Source organism: Stigmatopora argus, chromosome 5 (genome assembly GCF_051989625.1).
Source record: "Stigmatopora argus isolate UIUO_Sarg chromosome 5, RoL_Sarg_1.0, whole genome shotgun sequence".
In the NCBI taxonomy this organism is placed as follows: domain Eukaryota; kingdom Metazoa; phylum Chordata; class Actinopteri; order Syngnathiformes; family Syngnathidae; genus Stigmatopora; species Stigmatopora argus.
The window spans coordinates 3084361-3110172 of NC_135391.1; the positions used below are offsets into that span (position 1 = coordinate 3084361).

Genomic DNA, 25812 nt, shown 5'->3' on the forward strand with positions numbered 1-25812 from the left:
CCGAGTGTGTGAGATGCACTTTCCTTTCTATTCCTTATAGAGATTGAACCCTCTTGCTTTGCCTTTGGTGGCTTTGTTCTCCACTTCAAACCTCCTCGTGTTGAAAATGTGATAACATTACTGTCACTTGTCACTTTCTCTTTATTTCAACACATGACAAAGCTTTTACGTTCAGCCTGCTGCTCCACACGGGCATTTTCAACAGATCTTGTCTGCTATTGAAAGATAAACGCTACCTTCGTTCAATAGAAGCTCATCCGAGGTTCACATAAAGCCGGCTTCTTCATGCTTTGATGAAATGAAGAAACCATTAGCACAATATTCACTGGCGGAGAAAGAGAATCTTATCTTTGTTCCGCATGACCACGTAGAGCCATATTCCTTTTGACATCATTATGTAAAACCAATTTCTCTTTCATATTTCCACTGGGTTGCAATACCACCGCTATATACTCACAATTCCTTATTACAAAGTAGGTGGCCTCCAGAATTAATATACGCATTTGTTCCCTATGGCATTAAATATGCATATAGGTGCCTCATTTCATCACCAATTTGTGTTATTCCTTTAAATATTCCACATAGCCCGTAGCCTTTTTTTAATATTTAATTTGACAACTTTTAAATCTGCCTTCATGCCATGATGAAGTCATTGTTAGTTGTCACTCTAATGATTGAATTATACAATGGCGCCTAAGTGGCCCAGATATTGCAGGTTGTATTACAGTAGCCTATTTTGTTTAGGTTCAGCCCTAATGTGAGCTACAGGGAAGGGATTTGATTTTCACATGGTCGGCCAGCCGCCATTTTTATTCATCTCTACTCCCAGCTGGTCTCGGCTCCGTTTTTGCGGCGTCCACATTTGAGCTCAAGTGAAACGAAGCACACCAAAGTTCACATGCCAGCAGACCGAGACCCACCTCTTCAAGTAGTCTCGGTCTGCTCATTTTTCGCGTGTAATAGTGTTCACACTTGAACAAACCACTGCACTCGTAGGGCAACGGCGTCAAGACATTATTTCGAGCGACCCCACTGTGAAGTGGGGAAGTGGACCTTTAAGGGATGCAGCTTTCTAATTGTGTACCCAGTAGCGGTAACGTCCAGTTAAACACAATCAAAAATATAAATAATTTTTGTTTTCAGATCAAGAACTAATACAGTGGTAGAGCTACTTACAAATGTCTTTACATACGACATATCCAGTGTCCAAAACGGTAAAAAATTGTCTCGTGATATAAAGAAAATCAAGTAAAACGATCATGTTCATACACTGTGTATTTAAATTTAAAATTGCAATGATATAGTTTCTCTCCCAACACATTGCTGGCTTCCCATTGGCTTTCTCCTCACTTGCCTCTCATTGGCTAGGAGGGACACGCATCTTCAAAATGCTTTTTTTGTGCTTTTGGCCACTGTTTGTCATTACTGAGTGCTAACACTATCTATGTTTTGTGAGTTTTTGAGTGTTCTTAAAGCAACTTTCATATTTGTTTTTCATCGTTGGCTCCAAAGAAGTTAAACTCTTTTAAATTCCTAGTTTTAAGTTGTCAGGTTGTGGGTTTGCGTGTATGTTTGTTATGTTTTCTCAGTTGCCAAATGTTTGACTAGGTATACCTTTATCATTTTTAAAGGGTTTAGTTGGCAATATTAGAAAATGTATCTCTACGGACGAAAATGCAAGTTCCAACATTAGTTCTGGCATGTATCAATTCATAAGTTGAGGTACCACTGTACATTATCTACTAAAAAGTAAAATACAGCTGCAAAGTTGTAAAATGCACTTCCAGGCTACTCCAATAATTCCAACACAAACTGGTCTGCTATCCAAATGATTTTGCAGCGATTATGTTAAGGTGAAGTGACTATTGTTTCTTCAAGGGGGGATTCATAACAGATGAATGCACTGTGACAATTTAGCAACGTTAAGCCCCCACAGTGCCTTGCTGGCTGTTCTAGCACCCCTCCACGCCGCGGGGCTGCTTCTACCTTTTGTGTACCACTCAAGGTTAAAATAATCCCATTTGGGTGTTTAACAGTGTTACCTCATTACTTTTAAATATATACACACAACTATATACACAGCGCTGCATTTTATTTTATTTTTTAAATCCCTGCACTTTCACAGTATAGAATGTGAGCCCAGAGAAGTAATGCATCTTGAATAGGTAACCTTCAGAAGTGTATATCAATTTCTTGCCTATCTGCTTCAGTATTCCACTTGTTATATTTCAACAGCAGACCTTTAAATCCCTCCGCCTCCGTAATACTCTTTTAAAGTAGCAGGCGTAAATGATTTGAATTGTGTTGCCGTGAAGATCCATACACATGCAGTTTTGCTGACATTCATTTAGAAGTCACTCGCAGCTCCCCAAACTCCGAGTAACAATGTGCCCGCTGAGCTCTCCAGTGAATATACCTCTGACCCTGAAGGGAGATTTATGAAATCCACATGTTTAATACATTTCATTTTGTCCACCGGATTTGTATTGCTTACCACAGTATTTTAGCTGGGAAACATTCCGTATAGTCACAGCTTGTATTGTTTGAGAAGAATAAACCCTGTCCTACCTTGGCTCCCGAAGATTTGTTTTCTAGTACCTCCTTTTTCTTCGCCGTGTACGTGTTTTCTCACATATTGCTTTTTTTTTTTCGCGCCGAGGTATCAGGCATACACACCCTTAATCTTTAATGCATAATCCCTTGAAAATCCACCGCATAAATGAAAAAGATAACCCCCTATCAATATGCTGACAGAATATAAGATAGCTAGGTAATTTAATAAAGGATTGGCGCTGGCCCCGGTGTGATACGGTGTGCGACCTTTGTGTATTTAGTGTGTAATACACATGGCTAGTACAGAGAGGAGTTGCTATTCCCGTTCAACAAACCCATGCAAAGTCGTCGGTGTCAAAAGGAATACGGCACATGTGTCAAAGTGGCGGCCCGGGGGCCAAATCTGGCACGCCGCATCATTTTGTGTGGCCTGGGAAAGTAAATCATGAGTGGCGACTTTCTGTTTTAGGATCAAATTAAAATGAAGAGTATAAATGTATATTCAATTTCCTGATTTCCCCCCTTTTAAATCATTAAATATTTTTTTAATCATTTTTTTCTGTTTTTATTTCAAAAATCATTTTGTAAAATCTAAAAATATATATAAAAAGGTCAAATAAACATTGTTTTAGGTCTGTAAAAAAACTGAATATTTAGGGATTCTAATCCAATTCTTTTAATCCATTTATTAAAAAAAAAATCTAAATATTATATCTAAAATCATCCGGCCCACATGAAATCGAGTTGACGTTAACGCGGCCCGTGAACCAACCCAAGTCTGACACGTCTGGATTAGAACATTAGATGTATTATGTAAGATCTAGATAAATGTACTATCATAAATTTTGAAATGCAATTATTGTATTAGGAATTTCCTTGTGTACTTCATGCAACCGTTTTAGATCTATAAAAAACGGAATATTCAGGGCTTTTAATCCAGTCCTTTTAATCCATTTATTAAAAAAAATCAAAATATTATATCTAACCGGCCCACATGAAATTGAGTTGACGTTAAAGCAGCCCGCGAACCAACCCGAGTCTGATACCCTTGGAATACGGCATACGGATTAAAGATCGGGAAGGGTAGTCTGTGAAATATTTGCTTTGCCAAAGGGTTAACACAGAAGAGAAAAAAAAAAGGAAAGGGAACCGAGCCGTGGTAATCAGGTACAAGTTATCACGGTGAAGTGTTTGCCTTCCTAATGGTGTTTCTATTTAGCCCGAGTCTGTGTCATCGGCTTCCCATTTGGAGTGCGGGCGAAAAGAAGCCGCTAACTGCCGGCCTACCGAGGCTCGGCGGGTAATCCATCTGTTTGTTCTCGTTGTGACAACTAAAAGACAAAGCAATGAAGTGGCTGAGCGGTGGGGGCCCCGTGTAAACATCGTAAGCGTGGTCTTACCGAGCATTCGGTCGGCATCTGACCGCCAGAAGTCGTAAATACACCTTCCGTGCTTGTTTTGCATGGAAAATGCCGCCGAGTGTAATGCTGACAGATATCACTCGTGACGAGAGATCGTCAGAGTGTATGAGCGCACATTAACGGCGCTGTCAGGCTCTGGTGCCGGAGTAAAAAAGAAGAGCTTGACTTCTGTTTTCATTCGGGAGAGAGCACATAGACAGCGGCGGCTTCTCCGCTGTATTTATTGGCTTGTTTTACTAGGCTGAAACAGGGTGCTTTTAAACGGGCCCGCTCGCTCTTAAGACTCTCCAGACATTTACATTATTCCTGACTGAGTTACACACACTTATAAAGGAGCACTTCCGTTGGCCCGTTTAGATATATGCGCCGGTTCTACCGCTCTTATGTTCATACACGCTCGGGGAGTTTATTGCCACATGCTCCTTTCTGGATATTGTTACACTGCAATTCAGCCTGTTAATGCAGTGCAGAACAAGGATTATTATTAGTTTTTTAAATTAATCAGCTTGCCAGATTTAAGTTGGAATATAAACGACGGCAGTTTGTTCTCGTTGCTTTATGAATTGGGATTTTGGTTTTATTACAGTGAGGAAAAAGAAACATTTTCAGGCTGACTCAATAGTGGGAAGTAGGTATGTTCCAGATTGGGAATCGGATCGGGATTTATTGGAAAAAAGATCGGGTTTTGAAAAATGTTTTGCTAGTGCAGTTAATGCATTCACGTAAGAAAATTATCCATTGGTTTAGTGCAAATATTTTGACATATGTAGATTATTTTGACACTATTGAAACAAACCTTGAAGTAAATAAAGTACAAAAAAATCACAGCTAAAATAGCGCAATTTATCGCATTGGGTTACCAAGTTTATTTATGTAAACAATTTGTTTGCAAGCTTATTTTAGTGCTATAAAGCTGCTAAAGTGCTATAAGGATTCGTCTTTTTTTGCTTTGTTGAAATCACCCTTTATGACTATCATTTAGCAGATGTAGTACTTTTTTGTCCTACTTAATACATTTTCCTGGATCTCGGCTCGGCATTCAGATTCTCGTAACTCGAAGTCCCGTGCAAAAATATGCGGTCCGGACATCCCTAGTATAAAAGCTTAGATTTCACGAGTCTCTAAAAATCATCTTTTGCTGACTAATCTTCACAACTGGAGTTGGAGATAATGAAAGTCAGAGCCAACACTGTGATCCTCCACCCAGCCTAAACCTCCAGCTGTATTTACATGGCGTTTGGTTTTTAAAATAAACCTCTTTTCTCCCACACTGCGGAGATATTGAACCCTTTCACGGAGATGTGTCTTCTTAACTAAAGCTTATTAAAAAGATGGACATCAAAGTTGTGGCTGCCCATTTATCTTACAGTACTTTAATTGGCCACCACAGGCAAACTACAACTCAGTCCGAAATAGGAAGTGTTGAGCGGTTGGGAGGATGTCTGAAGACCTCTTAGTGGATTCCCGACCAATAAATCCGCTGGAAAGAAACCACAGTTCAGTTTTTTTTCATGGCGGTTTGGAATTTCTTCCCCCCCCAAAAACATGAAATAAAATACGCTGAGTTAAATGAACACTCAAGGCTTCAGGCTTGGGTTTCCTATTTTTTTCCAGTGTATTTTCATGGTTACCATGTCCTGTTGGTGACCTCCAACTTCACTTGAGCTTGACATCTTCCGAGCTTGACATGAGGCAATACACTCTGAAAAGGTCATGCAGTGTGATCACCATGAGCCAACTGAGATTACATTTTGCTAACTCCATACTGCGTTAACCCTTTGTGAGGACACTCACGGCCATTTCTTTCTATTTGCAAAAATCCTTGCTTACTTTACATGAACAACTACGCACATAAATTCAAAGATTGAAATGTAAATACCACAGAATTAACATGAGTTCACCACCAACCCATCAAATATTATGATGAGTACCGTATTTTGCCGTTTAATATACCCGGGTATATGAAATGATTTTGGCTTTTTTTAGCCTCCCGTTTGTGCGCCATTTAATATACCCCTGCGGTTTAATATACCCGGGTATATTAAACGGCAAGTCAGCTTTTTTGGCAAGATTTGTATGGTGTTCATGGGGGCATAATTATAGATACTTAAGTTCATTAAAATTCCAAGTCAGACTTTATTCAGCAGTAAGTAGTTTTAATCTGAGCAGTAAGTAGTTTTAGTCTGCAAAACGTTGATGCATCCCGTCACGGCATAAAGAGTGCGTAGTGGATCGTACCTTCCCGTTTGTGCGCCATTTAATATACCCCTGCTGTTTAATATACCCAGGTATATTAAATGGGGGGGGGGGGTATATTAACCAGCAAAATACGGTAGTGTTAGTGTTAGAGTGTTGTTGTTAGTGTTAGAGTTACAGTGTTGTTGTTAGTGTTAGAGTTACAGTGTTGTTGTTACCGTATTTTGCCGTTTAATAAACCCGGGTATATTAAATGGGGGGTATATTGAACAGCAAAATACAGTACATTTAAAACTGCTATATTTATATATATATATATAGGATTAAATACCAGATTTGTTTTGCTTTTTGGATCCCATTGGCGCAGACCCAAAACGATTGTACAAACTATTTTTAAGTTTCTCACTCCACTTAAGCATGCGATAAATCATTCATTGTTTCCTACTCAAGCGGGCGATAAAAACATGAAAACAAAGCCGTTAATTGCCCACATAAAGTAAACGAATGGCATCAAGAGCCGCTGCTCTCATTAACCTGTCACTTAATTATCTCCGTCCAATATGAGTCCTGACAAGCCCTGCCGTTTGAACCCTTCGCTTGGTTGTGTTGTGTCGTGTCAGCGTTTGCCAACCGCAGTCAAAGTGCCATTAGGTGCCCGGGAAGACAAAGGCGTCTTGCGGCAGAGGTTCCCCCTGCATGCGCGTCCGCATTGTTCGCCCTGTTAATGCCTTCCCTTCCAATTAAATCTGCAACTGTTAATTATTGTAATTATGGGCACGGGTTCCCAGCTCTTATCCCCCCGCACGCAGCCCCTCCTTCGCCTCGTGCTGAGACGCAACGGGAGCCGTTGTGTTGCTTCAGCGGTCCCTCGTCTCTGCTTCACTGAAGTCCACAAGGGGGATTTGATGCAGAGGGCCATTGTGTACCCATGACAAGGGTGACGTGAGTGGGATTGCGCAGTTCATGTCGGATAAAGAGGGGGAACAAGTCGCAGTCAATGGCCATGCCAACAGGCTAAAACTTTTAGGATTCGGAACTTTGGATTTTTTATATCAGTACATATTAGGGATGTCCCTGATCAAAAATAGGATCGGATTCATTGGTAATTGGGCACGATCATGTCATTTTTAGAGGATCGGAATCAGGAAAAAAAGATATATATAGACGTCCAATCTATTTTTGACTGCAAGCCCCCCGTCAAATTGGATTGGGCGCATCTCGCCAACATTAGGAGTGAAATAGGATCACTTGGTAGGGAAGTTAATGAGTTAAGATAGCAAGTATTAAAATGATCCAAAAGTTTTTTGCAAAAAATGTAGATCTATATAGCATATATACGCAGTTTCTGGGTATGATGACAATTAGGCTTTTGTCGAGTCAATGATGATGACAAAGCCTATGTCCGATTATTATTATTATATTTGGTCATCTTTTTATTGACACTATGGAAACAATGCCTTGCAGTAAAAACGTAAAAAAATCTCTACTAAAATAGCTCAATTTATTGCATTTGGTGACCAGGTTTATTGGCTGTATACGTCTATTAATGCAAGACGTAGTGTTTAAACCATTCGTTTGCAACCTTTTTTTGGTGCTGCACAAATTGAGGAAAGGGATTTGTCATTTTCTTTCTGCTTTTATAAGATTATCATGTTACAATAGCTCAATGCAAATTGGGTGGACAAAAGACATCTGGATGTCGTGCTTTTTGCCCTTGAGTATCAGATCGGGACTCGGTATCGACAGATTCTCACGTGTAAAAATATGAAATCTGGACATCCTAGTACTGTTGTGAGTGAAAATAGATTGATATTGTTTTTAATCTTGTTTTTTGGGGGGAGGAGTGGGTGTAATACGAAACTGTATTTTGTCCATCAGTGAGACAATTGCAATGAATGTGAAGTGATGTGTTGACTTTAAGGCGAGCTGAAAAAGAGTGGATGGCAGGCCGGCTGCCTGTTAAGTCTGTGCGTGTCTCAGCATCCTCTTTGGCCTGCTTCTGTCACAAGCTGTTGTTGGCCCGGACCTGATCCGCCCACCCACTCCTCGCACTGCACTCTGCAGACCTAGTTGTAACCTGCAACATCAGGCTCCGGATGCTTCCAGAAACAAGGCTGTTGCGAAGGTGCGTGCATCCCAGGATGCAAGAAGTGGACGTGTTTTGCTATTCTTTAGCACTTCTCCCTGAGAATCAAGCTCAATCGTAACCTCGGTTGCCTCGCAGCCAAGTCCTTAACACGCCAGTCCGCCTGGCGAAGCATTGGGGCTTTAGGATTTAGACTTGAATTTGTCCCTACAAAAGACACTGGGGGAAAGAGCAGCTCCTTCTGCTTTAGGCAATGCAGCCTTTTCGTGAAGACACTGCAAAATCTAAATGATGGACTGTCAACTCACTTGCAGGAATGCCACTACAAAGAATAATCTCTCTGGCAGTGGATCATGGTTGGCTGTATGCTAGCAATGCCGTTTCTTTGTTTACACGTCTGTAGTGCCTTCACGCACACGCATGGCGACACGTGTATGCACGCGAGTGCAAATGACTAGGAAAGAGCTAGCGCTGAAAAAAATGGAATATATTTATAATCATTCACCTTTAACTTTTAAGAACAACACTCGGGCAACGTTTTTCTGCAAATCCTGTATCTGTGTGTACAAGACCTGCTGTGTGACCTGGTTTCATGTGATCCCCGTCTTCTAATTAGGGGGCTACGGAAAGGCTAGAGCGAGCGCAGGACTGATTAGTTGCCTTGGGGTATTTCATAAGTGGCTTTCAGAATCACATTTGCATTATTTGCTTGGGGTCTGAATTACAAATCAGGCTACCTTTGCAGAAAATTTGGGCTAACGGCTCCAGACTAGCAACACAATATAAAAGTAAGCAAAGTGAAACGCCATCTTGTCATACAAAATGAACGTCAAGATTGGAGCTCGCCATGTTAGTTTGCATCTAATTTGAGTACATTACGCTCTCGGTGATTGCACTTCATTCACGAGACAAGGAAACATTGTGTTGGAACCCCATGCCGTTGCGTTGTAAGGGTCGGTCTGTTTCGTGATCTGTAGCAAAGGTCCCGTTCGCTGACTTGGCCGGACTCCCCAATCGCTGCGTGAGGCCATCACCACCAGACCCGGTCAGCCATCACCATACCGTTTGGCCACGTGCCCACGTGGTGTCTTCTAGGGCTGGAAACAAAGCAGCCAGTCTCAACGTCCAAATACAAACACACACACCGACACGCACATGCAAGCGTGATCACCAAGAGTGACAGTGGCTCTTGTTTCGGCAGCCCTCCAGCCCCCTCCTTGCATCCTACTTTGTCATGTAGGGTGTCACTTCACACAAATGTCAGTGCCAAGGCTGGAGAGTGATTAATTTTAGTTCGCTCGGCAAAATGTCTTCAAGTTCTTCGTTGGGGTAGTTGTTCCCCATTCGGCGTCCATCCCGGTTCACCACGTGTTTGCTAGGAGGTCACCAATGGGAACTTAACCCACCCTTTGTGAGATGGTTAAAAAGAGGGTCATCGTCAAGGCTAGTAGAACTGACAGAGATCGGATTTTAGGACCACTTTTTGTCAGGCATCATCCGAGGCCAGCCCGCCACGTTTTCTGTGTTCTTTGGGTTTGTGATGGGGGACGGCTTGACCCAGCTTTGGCACTGAGCGGCTCTTACATTTCACTGTCAGCACAGCTGATTAGCTTATCAGTCACTGCAGTGGGAAATACATCATCATTCTAGACAGGGATTCCCCTGTTTAGGTTGCGTTCTTACTTGACTCATTTGACTCTGTAACCACACAATGCGCTCACCTTGGATATGAGTTTTTAAGGCTTCTATTATGACAATATTTATATGCTGAAAGTTTCGTGTTAGTGTGCAAATTTAGAGAGACATGTCTTAAATGCATTCACCTGTTTGGAGCAAATAAACAAAACAGAAATTGGAAAAACGGAAGATTTCGATTCTGGCTTTGCTCCAGGTGAGTTTGAATAGCTAACATTTTGACATTAACACGTATGTTGCTTTTACAGTAGTATAAATAAGCAAAATATATGTTTTCTGGTGTGGACACCACTGATGTTGTGCTACAGAAGCATTTTTAAAATAAAGCCATTGTAGTTCACTCACCTGAGACAATGACACACCAAGTTGCTAATGTGCTTAGCCTCCCTACAGTGTGGTATCAGGTATGGTAATTACTCTGCCATTAACATTGGGAATAGTTAATGTGTATTAATGTGTTAATGGAATGTTAATTACTGTACATGCAATAGAGAGCCCGCAGGCAGTCTCCCGGTTTCTTTGTGCCATGTAGATGTAGGCCAAGTTTTTTTTAAAGAAGAAGGGGGAAGAAAAAAGCCTTTTGAGAACATCAGCGAAAGCCGATCTTTATGTTTCATTTGCCAGAACAAAAGATTTCCAGGGGTAATTTGATCTGGCTCTCAGCTTCTGGGGGTGAAAAGTCACTCATTGACCCTGACGCTTCGACAAAGATGTCGTGAAGTCAAAGGAGACGCCAAACGTGGCAATGGGGACGCTGCCCTGTTTGTGAAATAAATACCGTAAGCTCTCTGTATTCTCCAGTGTTTTGCTTTGGCAGCGGGTTTTAATAACACGCTGGATTAAACGCTTTGAATCCTGACTGCCAACCCGGTCGGTGTTAAATCTCACCTTGGATGATACCCCACTGCAGGCTCGATGCCGCGGTTACCCTTCGTCTTCCTCCTCGCTGTCTGCAGCGCGCCTCAAGGAGAGATGACCTTTGCAAATATTGACAGAAAATAAATTTTGTTTCGATCAGTTAGCTTTGGGAGACCTTCCTGGATCAATGCAATTAGAGGAACGGCGTGTCGATACGTGGCTGGAGCCTTGCATTAAAGCAGGGCAGGGGTGAAAGATACAACCCTCGGGCTATAAGCGGGCCGCAGAACCTGATGGTTCTGTCTTTGTAGCTCATTCCTACAGAATCACCTGATTTAAATTTTTCGACTTGGGTACCATAAAACCAGAATTTTGTGAGTTGTGCGATGGAGAAAGTGTACTATTGCACTTTGCTCAATTTTAATCCACAGCCACATTCGTTCTTTCGCCCCCGGCAGTCAAAACGGCGCCATCACTGAGTTACCATGGAACCAATGAGTTAACAAGGAACATTAACATGCCCTAAAACCAGCAGGAAGTAACCTGGAAATGACCGAAAATCATAAGAAACGAACAGAAAGCAGCCCGAAAAGTCGCCTAAATCGGAAACGATTCAAAATTCAGAGGAACTGATGTTTAAGTACCCTGAAATGACAAGAAAGTGTCGCAAAATTGACAACAACAGACGTCAAATTCACTGAGTGTGGATGCCAATCTTTCCGTTGCGGATAGAGGGAGACAAAACAAAGAACTTAGACGTCTACTATCGTTGGCGACCAGTAAGTTATCTTTTTGGGACAATAATAAACAACATGAGATATAGTCGATAGCACGAGGACAAAATTGGATTTGACACCCTTGCAGTAAAGGAACCGACTGGAAGCAGAGGAGTAGGAGGTCAGGGTGCCTCGTAATGAGAAGAATGTCCCGCAGTGGATTTTTGGGATCATAAATCCGCAAATATGCAGTATATATAGTATCTGCATGGAGCCATGTTTTTCCCCATATGTTATCTGCGGTTTGACGGTGCAGTCACTGCAGCCGAACGAGGCGGAGGACCCCGACGTTGCCCCCTTCCCGACTGAGCTGGCCACATTAACCCAGCAGGGCTTTGCCTTTATGGCTCTCCTGCTCGCACTTCAGTGATGAGAGTAAACACGCGGCGGGGCAAAGGTCATCTAAACCCACAGAATAACGGACGGCACGAGGGAAGAGGAAGTGGGAGGAAAAGAAAGCACCCCCAGGCAACCCTTGGATCACTGTCGGTGATTCAAGCGGGAAGTGATGGACAAGTCAACAGGCGCACAGGAACATTTTGTTATGTGAAGCTGCACAGTCTTTTATGGACAAAGTTAGAACTTTTATCACACTGTGGCAGCTTTAAAAAAAATCAGGAGGAATATTTCTGAGTGACTGAGATGTTTTATCATAGTTTTTTTCATTGTCTGGTCCACAGAGGAGAATATACTCAAATATTTATTGTTCTATTGGGATGCTACAGATTATTATAGCTATTATTTTTTCAGGCTCGAAATTAATCACCTATTTGGACATGCTGAAATGTTAGGCAAAATGGGCATATCTATAGATTTTGGGGAAATTTTCGTTTAGGCCCCACAAAAGGTCTCAACAGCCGCCCCCGAAAATTACAAAATGGCCTCCCTATGCAGTTTTCAGTGGCGGTCCGTGCATTTTCTCATAGCGCCTTCAACGGGTAAAATCCACTTCCTAGCAGCATTTAATGATTAAATACAAATACTGGAGCTTTTCAGACATTACAACCGGGCCGGGGGGTGATTTTCCCGGGAAAAGACAGCAATGGACATCAATGGCGAAATGGCAAAAATTGCACTAAAATGGGGTAAAATCCACTTCCTAGCAGCATTTAGTGATTAAATACAAACACTGGAGCTTAAATATAAAACACTGGAGCTTTTCAGATATGAGAACCGGGCCCACAATTGAAATATTATTTAGGAATATAGCCATATTTTACTCACCAAAAAATCCTTTTTAACTGTACACAATATCCATCCTCCTTTCTTTCTGTCTGTCTTGAAAATGGCTTTAAATCAACACAACAATATATTTGCTTGTGCAGCTCGCTACAGATACACTTTGGTAGCTCTGGCTAATCACTAGCCAATCATAGTTGGTGAAAGCGATGACGTATCCCTACGCCTGCGACAAGGCATTGTGGTGTTGCCAACTCGAAATCTGATTGGCTAAAGCAACAGTCTTATCGACACTTGTTTAATGCAGCAGAGCCTGCAGAACTGATTGTGAAGGCCTTGAGGCAGATTTCTGACCCTGGCAACAAATAATGGCTGAAATGTGATTGGTTAAATGCTTCAATATGAAAACACACATCTGGAAGCAGTGAAACCAGGGGGAAAAGCAATGAAAGGAAGCTAACAGACAATTTGGAATTATTTAAGAAGTATTGATGGACAAAATATAATATATGAATCAGATATTTCTTAGGCCAGCAGAGAAGGCCTTGAAGGCCCTAACGGCCCGCCACTGGCAGTTTTTATTTTCAATGTAAAGCTACAAAATTTGCTGGGTTGATATAATGTGCCAACCTGCATAAAAAGTTGATTTTTGTCATTTCATTTCTTTTCTTTCTTTGCTAAAAATGATTAAATCCCGCTTAGAAATATTATATATAGTGTATCTATACAAGCACTCTCCCACCAGGTCGCTTTATTAAATTAGTTGAGGTAATTAAAAGAGCAATTGTCATTGAACTTATGTGAAATAACCAGAAGAGCTATGGATTTTTCATTCTCAAGTTTCTGTAGTAAAAGGTGCACCAAGGTGACACGGCTCATGCACATTCTTTCGTACCGAGATAAATCCCACTTTGACTGCGGCGGTGGATTAACCCGGGTGCCCAAACTTGTTTTAATACCCATATCTTCAGACAAAAAAAAAAATGGGATAAAGATTTGTGCAGGCGAGCGGCATTTCAGAAGTGACTATGGCTTTGCAAGTTGCTATAGAGATTTGTCAACCACACAGCAAATTAAAGATATTATCTGGCTGGATCCTATTTGGAGGGAGTCGGGTGATGACTCCGAGTTGAGACAGTGATTCCGCGAGTTTAAGATCCCCGACTGTGGACTGAGACGTATCGCCTTGTTTTACGTCTCGGCGCCCGCCCTTATTTCTTTCTTTTTTCCCCGTGTTTCGACAAAGGATAAAAGCTTCGGCTTTTGAAAAGTGGGTTATGAATGACCTGCTATAACTGATTGGGGCTCAAATAGACCACCGTGGACTCCTGCGGGGCCTTCGGCTTCGCGGGGTTGCAGAGTAATCATTTTTATCCTGCTGATTTCCCAAATAGAAATGGACACGTATGATAAAAATGTCACCACCGCTCGGCATGTCAGCGGACTAACAGGATTACATGTCACTTACTAATGTCGTGCTCTGTTTTCCTTTGCTGTGAATGGTCACATTATTACACGCGGCAACTTTGCGGTAATATATGGTGAGAGACAAGTCGCTCTTTATGGTCTGCGATTATTTGCTTTGAATGAAACTGGTGATTTATGCCCATTTAGTTGAAAAGCCCTGTAAATTCCCTCAGCGGCATTTGGCTCGGACACAGTGTGAGCCGAATAAAAGTGACAACCGGGTTTTCTGTGGAAATGTACACCGCGTTCCCGGAGTTACCGTATTTTCACGACTATACGGCGCATCATATTTTTAGCCGCAGTGTCAATAACGAGTGCTATTTCTGTATTTTACACACACAAAGGACGCACCGTTTTTAAAGACGCAGCCAGGCATGGCAAAACATACACCAGCTTAAACATACACGCTACACCCACATGCTAAAAACACGTTTTTAAAAAGGCAACGGAAGCAAAACTGAGTTCGGTTGTACTTTATTTTGCCATTTTACAATGTACTCACGTCATCATCACCCACAAATCCATCAAAGTTGCTTCGTAAAGCTATGTTGATGCCGATCACCCGGCCACAATCCATTCACAAATAGTAACTAGCTAGTAGCTAGCGTCCATGCTTCGTAAAGCTGTGTTGATGCCGATCGCCAGGCCACAATCCATTGGGTGTATTGACAAAAGAACTACATATCCCAGCAGTCACTGCGCAGTACTTTTTCTACGGGAAAATAGTAGAGTCGGGGGCTGCTTGCCGTAGTTGAGAGAGCTGTAGAGGATGGTGTACATTATCGACTGATTTATTTTATTTTATCGTGATAACAATTTTAGTATTGGTCCATATATAAAGTGCACTGGATTATAAGGCGCCCTGTCTATTTTGGAGAAAATTTAAGACTTTTTTGTGTGCCTTATAGTCGTGAAAATACGGTATATTTAATATACCTGACATGAAAAACGTGCCACTACCAAAGTCAAGTTAAGCCTGGGAACTGGACTTGAATCCAAGAGTGATAAATACCGAATTAGGAAAATATGAACCTCCGTAGCGGACAAACCACGGGCTAATAGGGCGTGCTGAAATATATTGAATCATGGGCCATTTCTGCGGTGCGCATAACCCGGATCAGTTCCCTCCTCCATGAGAGCTTTGGCTGTGAGAGTTGTGATGTGGACGAGGGTTAGTGGAGCAAGCGGCATATTGTCCACATGGTTGGCTTGGCCGTGCAAGCCTGATGGAGCCTTGTCCGGCATCTCAATGTCTCCAACACAAATAGCCACATTCATCCACTCTTCTCACACCATTACACCTCAAAGACTCAAAGCCAGTCAATCCATAAAGACGAGCAAATTTGTTTTTCACTGACATTGCAGCTCTACAAAACGTGGGATCAACAGGAGAGTGGATTCAGTGCATTATTTTTATTTGTTTACGCAAAAGAGCACGGTTATAACTCACGTTTTGCGTCGAGTGTGGATGATTCTCGTGAGTGATGCATGGGGTCTTTGAGGCAGTCAAAGCTTTCTCCGCTAGCTGACACAATTAATCTTCTTATTTAGAATCCAGAGGCCAGTCCTTTCCTAATGTAGCTGTAATGAGGTGTTTAAAATCCTTGATTGAGAAGGATTATTGACTTGAAACCATTCTAGCGTTCACAATGTTTGAGGGGCCACTCGTTGTTTTGACTTTTATTGTATGAACATTGTGTTGCAATGCTGAAAACAGCATTGCATTTAAAATGTTGCAAACCTGTCAAAATGGCTCTTGTTGTTATTAAAAAAAAAAGTTTACATATGATAATTCTGAGTATGTTTTTAAAAAAGTGAGATTTATAGTCCAGATAATACCAGAGATTTATTTTGCATATGAATCGGGTAGTTTATTATGAATTATGGCCAATTGTTAAATTAATTCAAATAATGATATAAGTGTACTATTGGGTAAATGTTACATAAAGTCAGTCCTCTTTTGTTTTATTTCATCTTTATATATTTGCTATTCTAGTGTGAGCATGCTAGAAAGGCAACTCAATTAATTTGAATTAATCCTTCAAAACTATAGTCCACATGTGTCAAAGTGGCGGCCCGGGGGCCAAATCTGGCCCGCCGCATCATTTTGTGTGGCCCGGGAAAGTAAATTATCAGTGCCGACTTTCTGTTTTAGGATCAAATTAAAATGAAGACTATAGATGTATATTAACTTTCCTGATTTTCCCCCTTTTAAATTAATAAATGTAATTTTTTAATGATTTTTCAGTGTTTTTAGTTATAAAATCATTTTGTAAAATCTAAAAATATATTTAAAAAAGCTAAAATAAATATTGTTTTAGATCTATAAAAAACTGAATATTCAGGGCTTTTAATCCAGTTCTTTTAATCAATTTATAAAAAAAATCTAAATATTATATCTAAAATGGCCCAGCCCACGTGAAATCAAGCCTTGCTATAGTCTAAAAAAACAACATAACAGGCGGACAGAAAAAAAACGGAAAAAAAAACACGTATAAGTCGCAGTTGAGTATTAGTCACAGGCCAAACTATGGCAAAGTCTGACTTATAATCGAGATAATACATTAGGTATATTGCAGAGTTGTTGACATTCACTGTGTCAGAAAAGAGAGGTTTAGTTTTCTGTTTACGATCTCTTCACAAAGTAGCAGTGCCACTTCACAATTGAGCATTTGTCAGTTTATGGATGTCGCTGTCATGTCATCCTCGCCGTACACTGTGTGCACTGCCGTGTGTAAATAAAAGAACAGGCTTAGACATGGGCGACAGAAACACGGCGTCTTCTCAGAAAGTGTTGACTTACCTGTAGGGAAAACATCACACTGGGGCAAAAACATTTAGATGTATTATTCTTAATTCTTTTCAACTCAACAGCTCTTCCAGCTCAAAATATAAATACTCTGTCCTGACATAGTGTGGTTATAATTAGATACAAACAAAGTGTCTTCATTTATTTGCTTGTAGGATTCTGATAGTGTTTCATTCTTTAGTGATACGGAAAGGACAACGCTCACTAAGGAACTTAAAAAATGTCTTTTTTTATGTATGTCACGACATGGCTTCATGTGAGTGAGTACTTCTCCACTTTGTCTTTGCTGCTGCAGGTCTCAGCATCCGAGGCGCCCAGGAGGAGGACCCGCCGGACCCCCAGCTCATGCGTTTAGACAATATGCTGCTGGCAGAGGGCGTGGCCGGACCAGAAAAGGGTGGCGGATCTGCAGCCGCCGCAGCTGCAGCCGCCGCCTCGGGCGGGGCGGCTGACAATTCTATTGAACATTCCGACTACAGAGCCAAACTCACCCAGATTAGACAGATTTACCACACAGAGTTGGAGAAATATGAACAGGTAAGGATGGTCTCTATAGTCTTGAGGTTAAGCATCACAACGTCAAAATGAGAGTTTTGTTTTATGCGGAAACAAGGCGTTTTTTATCCTTGAGAACAATTTCATTCATTTTCTGTATGTTAATCGTCACACCAGTTACGGGGGTGCTAGAGCTCCCAGTCATATCTAGGGACAACGCTCAAAACTACCAAGAGATCGAATGACAGTAAGATTTGATCTGAAAGTCGACCACCAGTCTGTTGGTTTCCTTAGCTAGGCTAGTATACATTTTGCGTGTCTGCAGCCATTCAGCTCACGCAGTAAAACTGCTGGATGCTCATTGGTCAATCTCTGGTCAGAACCTGATCACTTGATTTAGATGAGTGAGGTTCGGGCCTTGAAAAGTAGATCTTCGAGCAGAAAAGTTTGAGTTTTCAACCAGCCTATCATGAATTTTTGGAGATGTGGGAGGAAACCGGAGTACCCAGAGAAGACCCACCAGGTGGCCAAGGGGAGAACATGCAAACTCGACACAGGAAGGTCACTCAGATAAAAAAAAACTTTATAAATTTGACTTGTTAATCAAGAGAACTGAAAGCCTGATTTTCTAAACATCATTATGAATGATTCATTTTCAATGCTGTCCAATTTTCTTTCAAATTTGCAATAAAATTTAGAGAAGCTGCCATTCTTTAACAAAACAAATGGCTGAGTGTTAAGACCTACCATATGCATGCATGTACATCTATGTGTATGTATGTATATATGTGCTTATATGTGTATATGCATATATATATATATATATATATATATACATATATATATATATATATATATATATATATATATGTATATATATATATATGGAAATATATATATTTTTTCAGCAACACGCTTATTTATTTATACATTTATTCATGTATTTATTTTATTTATCAACTTACTTATTACCTATCTATTTATGTCTAAAATGCCTTTCCTATTTCTGCATCCTCACCCTCTTGCCACTGTGACAACGAAATTTCCCGAATATGGGATGAATAAAGTTATCCAATCCAATCCAATCCAATTTCAGTCTGCGCTGGACAAAACAATATTGATGTTTTTTCTTGAATTAGTAAACTAATGTACAGAATTATAACCCAACAAATCAAATAAGTAATTTTAATTTTACAAGAAAATCTTTCCGTTAAAAGGATGATTAGCTCACCTTTACTAACAGAAGCCTAATGTGCAAAAAAATGAAAATAAAAGATGTAGCAATAACATAATGCATCATCAAGCCATAGAAGTAAATTAGTCTTAATTGACTCTCCGTGAGTGGATGCGGGTTTTCAAAGACATGGACCACTTTGCCTAGAGTGAATGCATCTTTCTTAGGGATATTTTCTGATTTTAATTATCTAAATGTAAATACTTAACAAATTTTACTCAGGCTAATGAGCTAAAGTGTGCACGGCATAAATGGCTTAATCTAATTAATCATGTATGAACTACTGATTTAACAGAAAGCTGTTTAAGTTCACTCTGCATTAGACTAAAGCCAAACTGCAAATTGACATTTATATTCATACACGACTTCACCTATTATAGCAAAGTAATATATAAACACGCAACTCCGCCGAAGCTTTTAACGAGACGAGCTGGCGTCTAATGAACTCGTTTTTTTCGATATGAAAAATGAGCGCCAATGTCGAGCACCGGCGGGCTTTTTTAGGAGACCCAGAGAAGTTCACGACTGTGACATTTACAAAAGGGACTAACTTCTTGGTTCCGTGTTTCTACTCGACAGGCATGTAACGAATTCACGACCCATGTGATGAACCTGTTGCGGGAGCAGTCTCGTACGCGACCCATCTCACCCAAAGAAATCGAGCGCATGGTGGGAATCATCCACCGCAAGTTCAGCTCCATTCAAATGCAACTGAAGCAGAGCACCTGTGAAGCTGTCATGATCCTGCGTTCCAGATTCCTTGATGCCAGGTCAGTGCATAATATTAACCAATATATTGCCTTGACTTATATAAAAAAAATACCGTATTTTGCTGTTTAATATACCCCCCATTTGATATACCTGGGTATATTAAATGGCGCACAAACGGGAAGGTACGGTCCACTACACACTCAATATGCCGTGACGGGGTGCATCAATGTTTTGCAGACTAAAACTACTTACTGCTCAGATTAAAACTACTTACTGCTGAATAAAGTCTGACTTGGAATTTTGATGAACTTAAGTATCTATAATTATGCCCCCATGAACACCATACAAATCTTGCCAAAAAAGCTGCGTTGCCGTTTAATATACCCGGGTAAATTAAAGGGCAGGGGTATATTAAATGGCGCACAAACGGGAGGCTCAAAAAAGCAAAAATAGTTTAATATACCCGGGTATATTAAACGGCAAAATACGGTAATTTTTTTTCTCGTTCTTAAGTTTGGTTGAAACATACCCAAACAAAAACAGAACATCGAAACAATAGCAGTTTTTAAACTGGAAAAAAAAATCCGTCATAGCATGACTCACAATGGTACACCAAAAAAATGATTATTGTATAATATAAATGATATTCTGTGATTTAAAAAAATTGGTTTATTCATTTTTTTTAGTACCGCTTAACTTCAAGGGGGTGCTGGAGCCTATCCCAGCTAACAACGAGCAGTAGGCAGGGTATGCGCCTGATTGGGTTGCCAGGTATCAATTTAAAAAAATATTGATAAGAAATTAAACGACTAAATAATCTAGATAATCTAGATAAAAAAACTAGATAATCTAGGAGTGTCCAAATTAGGGCCATCGTTTGATCGCTGCCAGCGTTCCCAGTAAAATTGGATTATACATCTATCATTCTCAATGGCAGCCAATCAGTTAATACTGTAAAAAATATATATATATATTAAAAAAACGTATTTTATTTTACCCATGGATTTCAAGTTGACCGTTACATCCTCAAATTTTTCGGAGAAAAAAAAGTTTGGACACCCCTGGGCTAATATTTGAGCTTCCACATCAACGTAAAAACAAACGCAAACTTTAACTCGATACGTCTAATTGTTAGTTTCTCAAACGTTACTCTTTCCGTGCAAAACCGGCATCTATAAAAAGAACGGCCTGATTTTAATATTGCTTATGCTCCATGCATGAGGAGTTTTCCAGACAATTATCCCCTCCCACCTGGGAACAAACGGCATTGAGTGTCAGGTCATGTGTAAGACAAATGTGTAGTGCGGAAAGGCACAATTTTGCCAGCCTCGACACAAGTTTAGGCCAAGCAAACCGAGCGGAAGCACATTTGCTGCCCGCTGCCCGTGCCTGGGCGCAGTAAACACAGCAACAAATAAGCAAATGCTGGCGAATGTGATAAGTAGTGCCCTTGGGAGGAAAGCGGACCCACATCTAGTTAGAGTTTGCTTGTTTCTGCTGGAGATCCCTGGGGCTGTGGCACTTAAGGAACAATGCTCAACTGTGCATGCTATGATTTCTATAATGTACCGAGATGCACTCCGACTGGGCATGGCGCTCCGTCACGAAGCCCACCCATCCACCGCGCTAAACTCTGCACATTACACGCTTGGACAGGAAATTGGAGACCAACAGACCAAACGGAACCTTTATTTTTTTCGGGTTGCGTGTGCCTTTTGTTTGTGCGTCTCAGTGGGAACACAGCTGTTTTTAGTCTTTTTTGTCTTGACGAGACTTCTGGCGGGACCCGATCCAGTATTCCGAGGAACCCATTCCTCATCATTTTCCCTATTTATGCCCGAGATTGGTACTCGGACGTTTGGTCGACCGGACGTTTGGTAGAACGGACGTTTGGTAGAACGGACGTTTGGTAGAACGGACGTTTGGTAGAACGGACGTTTGGTAGAACGGACGTTTGGTAGAACGGACGTTTGGTAGAACGGACGTTTGGTAGAACGGACGTTTGGTAGAACGGACGTTTGGTAGAACGGACGTTTGGTAGAACGGACGTTTGGTAGACCGGACGTTTGGTCACTGGGTTGTTACTGTTGAAACCAGCTCTCAAAATTATAATCATGAGAGAGAGAGTGAGTTTAATATCTAAATATCTAATATCAAAATATCAACGGTAAACTCTCTGTCATAATTTGACAGCGAGCGAACCCGGCGACCAAACGTCCGTTTTACCAAACGTCCATTCTACCAAACGTCTGTTCCGACCAAACGTCCGGTCGACCAAACGTCCGGGGAGCAAACATCTGGGGACCAAACATCCGGGGACCAAACGTCTTTCGACGAAACGTCCGGTCACGGTGCGTTTCGCTGAGAACACGGCTGTTTTTTTTCCTTGTCTTGACGAGACTTCTGGCGGGACCCGATCCAGTATTCCGAAGAACCCATTCCTCATCATTTTCCCCATTTATGCCCGAGATTGATTGTGCAATTTGCGCCATCCAAATGGATGAGTTAATGCCGGTCCTTGCTAATAGGCTCGACCGGCCTTTCTCTTCTATTTTTGCCTCCCACTCAGGCGGAAAAGGAGAAACTTCAGCAAGCAAGCGACAGAGATCTTGAACGAGTACTTCTACTCGCACCTCAGCAACCCTTACCCGAGCGAGGAGGCCAAAGAGGAGCTGGCCAAGAAGTGCAGCATCACAGTTTCCCAGGTGGGTACACACGCACCGAGCAGTATAGCTGACGGCTAATCAGGGTGCAGGGGGAAGCCTAGAGGGACCCTTACCGTGTGTTACGGCACCAAGACACGTCGTCCTCAGCTAACCTTGACATTATGACTGCCTAATGATGCTTCAGTCAAGGCAGTCTGAGCAGGGCTACAGGGAGGGGAGGACCATCATCTTGGCCTCAATCAAAGCACTATGCTGTCCTTCCTTAACCGCCCCAACGCCGGCTCCCCCCCCCCCCGCGTCCCCCCTTACACCTCGACACTCATTCCCATTCCCCACATGCGCTCTCTTTCCTGCTTGCCACTCACTCGGGTCATAAAAAAACTAGGAAGAATTCATCAATTTCCAGGAAAGAGAATGACAAGATTCCCACTCTTGTGCTTTACCAACAACCTGCTATCTTTTTAAAGTTTAAAAAAATATGACCGTTTGACGGGTGTAAACCTGAAGGCGGCGAACCTCCCCACGTCTAAATGATTATTGCGCACACGCCACTGTTATTTCCCGTTGGGTACTATCGAGAGCCTTAACACAAACATGTAATATTGTCCTATGCTTGTCCTCCCGAGCCATAATATCAGAGAGACATTAATCTATAACATAACGATTCATCTGCAGTGTTTTGTTCTGTGTGGGGAGGGGAGTGTTTAGGGGTATATTGAGTATAGTCCTGAAGAGTCAGATACTGTAAAAAGCCCATTCTTTTTTGCCTTCAGGGGGTGGGAAGCACCATCACAGTATCTCAGGTATGTCATAACTTCTCCTGATCCACTGTTTTCATTTCTTTGTTATCTCTTTTGTTTATGTATGTAATAGCCACTTCACTGCACAGACCCCCTCCCTCTCACACAACTAGATCATTGCTAATGTTATTATGAATTCAAATAATAGGATTGAATATACGTGACCTTCTTTTTGTTTTTTTTTAAATGACTGTAGTACAATTCACATCTCACCTTTAAATTGCATTGACTCTTTTGCTCAGCTCATATTTTACCAGCACACTAATTTTCTCATCCTATTTTGTGTGTACGGACTACTATGTTTCACATGATATTTTGCATTTACTATTGTTTGTTTGTTGTTTGGCATCAGCAGGATGTGTGCTGTTTTAAATATCCACCTTTATTTGTTTTATTTACCCCCCTTAGCCTGTGCACAATCATGCACTTCAGGAAATGGCCACCGGTGGATTTGCGCTCAGTTTTTCGAGTGTCTTGCTTATGCAAACCGCTGTCGTCATTTCCCTTGAGAACAAATTGCTCCCTGCAAGAATTAGCGTGCCTTTAAAAATACTCCTGAACTGACACAGTCGTCCACAAACAGATGTCGCTATCGACTTCTTCTTAATGCTTTAACTCATTTTAAGTGGCAAAACGCGAGGCTCACCATAATGCCTCGTGCGCCCTAAGTGCGTTATCCCTCACGGCACCCCCGCTTTACAGTCGCAATCCAATCGCCGTGGCTACTCTGCAGCTTTAGTCCGGTCATTTGTCAAAATCCAGAATTCTTTTTTGTGCTTTGTTGATTATTCAAACGGTTCATCAACTAAAAACCATCCATCGTGAGCGCTATGCCAATAGCCATCGGAAGCTTTACTCAATTCATCAAAGCTGATGAAACAGCCTGCATTATGGTTAGCAAGGTTGACATTTAAATTGTTTTCGGTTTACCTTGCATGTTTTAACCGTATCGCAGCAACTTTACAGACTTGGGGTGATCAAAATGCAGTGGCGGTCCGTGCATTTTCTCGTAGTGTCTTCAACGGGTAAAATCCACTTCCTGCAGAACTGATTGTGAAGGCCTTGAGGCAGATTTCTGACCCTGGCAACAAATAATGGCTGAAATGTGATTGGTTAAATGCTTCAATATGAAAACACACATCTGGAAGCAGTGCAACCAGGGGGAAAAGCAAAGAAAGGAAGCTAACAGACAATTTGGAATTATTTAATAAGTATTGATGGACAAAATATAATATATGATTCAGATATTTCTTAGGCCAGCAAAGAAGGCCTTGAAGGCTCTGACGGCCTGCTACTGTCAAAATGTAATGTTTTTGGATTTTTTTTGTCTCTTGATCCACTCGACAGTGCGTTCTTGCTAGGTATTAGCGCGTCCTGCCGTAACTAATAGCACCGCGTCCGGAAAATGATCATTGTATTGAAAATGCGGCCTTGTCTAAACTGTAGTCGTAGGCTGATCAGGCATTTTTCATCGATTGGGCAGGATTATTGATTGAAACCTCCTCAGCCTCTCAAAGTACGGAGCAACTCTATTGTGTTCTTGCAAACAGTCCACATGCTCATTACACGATCACTGGCTTCAAGGCTGCTGATGTCAGGTCTTCTAGTTTAACACCCCGGCTCTACTTAGCAGTCGACTGAATGCGTGGCCTTCTCCCAGATGGAAGTGAATTAGTTCTATAGATTAGGTTGTGATCCACACCTTGCGTTGCTCGATACTAGGTTGACCCGAAAAAGCACCAAAGCCGGTATTCACTGGGCAGGAGAAGGAAATATGGGACATTTTAAGGGTTTGCCCCACGATGTGCCTGGTCAGACTCATATATAGTGGTTTACTCGTATTACACGTTATCACAATGGAGAAATTGATTATTCTTGAACTATAAATACTTCATATTCACATTTAACTGGCAAACTGAAAGATTTGCTTCTTTCCACTCTATGGTGAACTGACTTGAATTAGTTCAAGGTCCCACAGCACAGGGGTCAAAGTGCCGGCCCGGGGGCCAAATCTGGCCCGCTGCATCATTTTGTGCGGCCCGAGAAAGTAAATCATGAGTGTCGACTTTCTGTTTTAGGATCAAATTCAAATGATTATAGATGTACATTACATTTTCTGGTTTTCCCCTTTTTAAAACCAACCATTGCAATTTTTTAATCCAATTTTTTTCTTTTGGGTTTTTAGTTCAAAAAGCATTTTGTAAAATCTAAAAATAAATATACAAATATGTTCTGTTTTCCACTTTAAAAAATATTTTGTTTCCATTGGAAATAAAAAACATGATTAAAAGACATTTTCCAATACTAAGAAAAAAAAGCTCAAATAAACATTGATTTAGATCTATAAAAACTGACTATTTAGGGCTTTTGATCCAGTTCTTTTAATCCAGTTTTAAAAAATAAATCTAAATATTATATCTAAAATGGTCCGGCCCACATAGAATAGAGTTGACGTTAATGCGGCCCGTGAACCAACCCGAGTTTGACACCCCTGTCCCACAGTATGATTTACGTCTTCACTAAATTCAACAAATTAATGTACACCCCAAAAAAATAATAACTTTAGTGAGACAAGAGGAGTAAAAAATGTGCTTTCCAGTTCATGGGCTATTTAAAAAAAATGGCGTAAGCATGACATCATTCCAATCCGCTATAAGCAGTTTAAGTAAAAAGGATGATAGCCAAGGCTTTCATTGCTTCCAATTAAACCTTGCTTGTTAGTTTAACCTCTAGGTAAAGCCATCAAACAATTGATGTCAAGAAAACCCTGCTGCCGACTGTGGGTCTCGCCTGAATGGTCATTAATTTTAATTGCTTAGATATTAAAGATTTAGAGCACAGCGATGAGCGGGATAGAAATGATCTG

The 25812-nt window shown here is 41.2% G+C and overlaps 1 protein-coding gene across 9 annotated transcripts in view; it reads left to right on the forward strand.

Moving 5' to 3' along the window:
- Positions 1 to 25812, forward strand: part of pbx3b (pre-B-cell leukemia homeobox 3b) — a 97524-nt gene that overhangs the window by 63098 nt on the left and 8614 nt on the right. For 5 of the 9 annotated variants that reach the window (XM_077600927.1, XM_077600921.1, XM_077600925.1 and 2 more), the window contains exons 3-6: positions 17336 to 17577; positions 19349 to 19539; positions 22050 to 22185; positions 22920 to 22949. In XM_077600927.1, the coding sequence (XP_077457053.1) occupies positions 17336 to 17577; positions 19349 to 19539; positions 22050 to 22185; positions 22920 to 22949 (599 nt within the window). The remainder of the gene's footprint in view (positions 1 to 17335; positions 17578 to 19348; positions 19540 to 22049; positions 22186 to 22919; positions 22950 to 25812) is intronic. The other 4 variants (XM_077600923.1, XM_077600924.1, XM_077600928.1 and 1 more) reach the window with 1 other exon arrangement.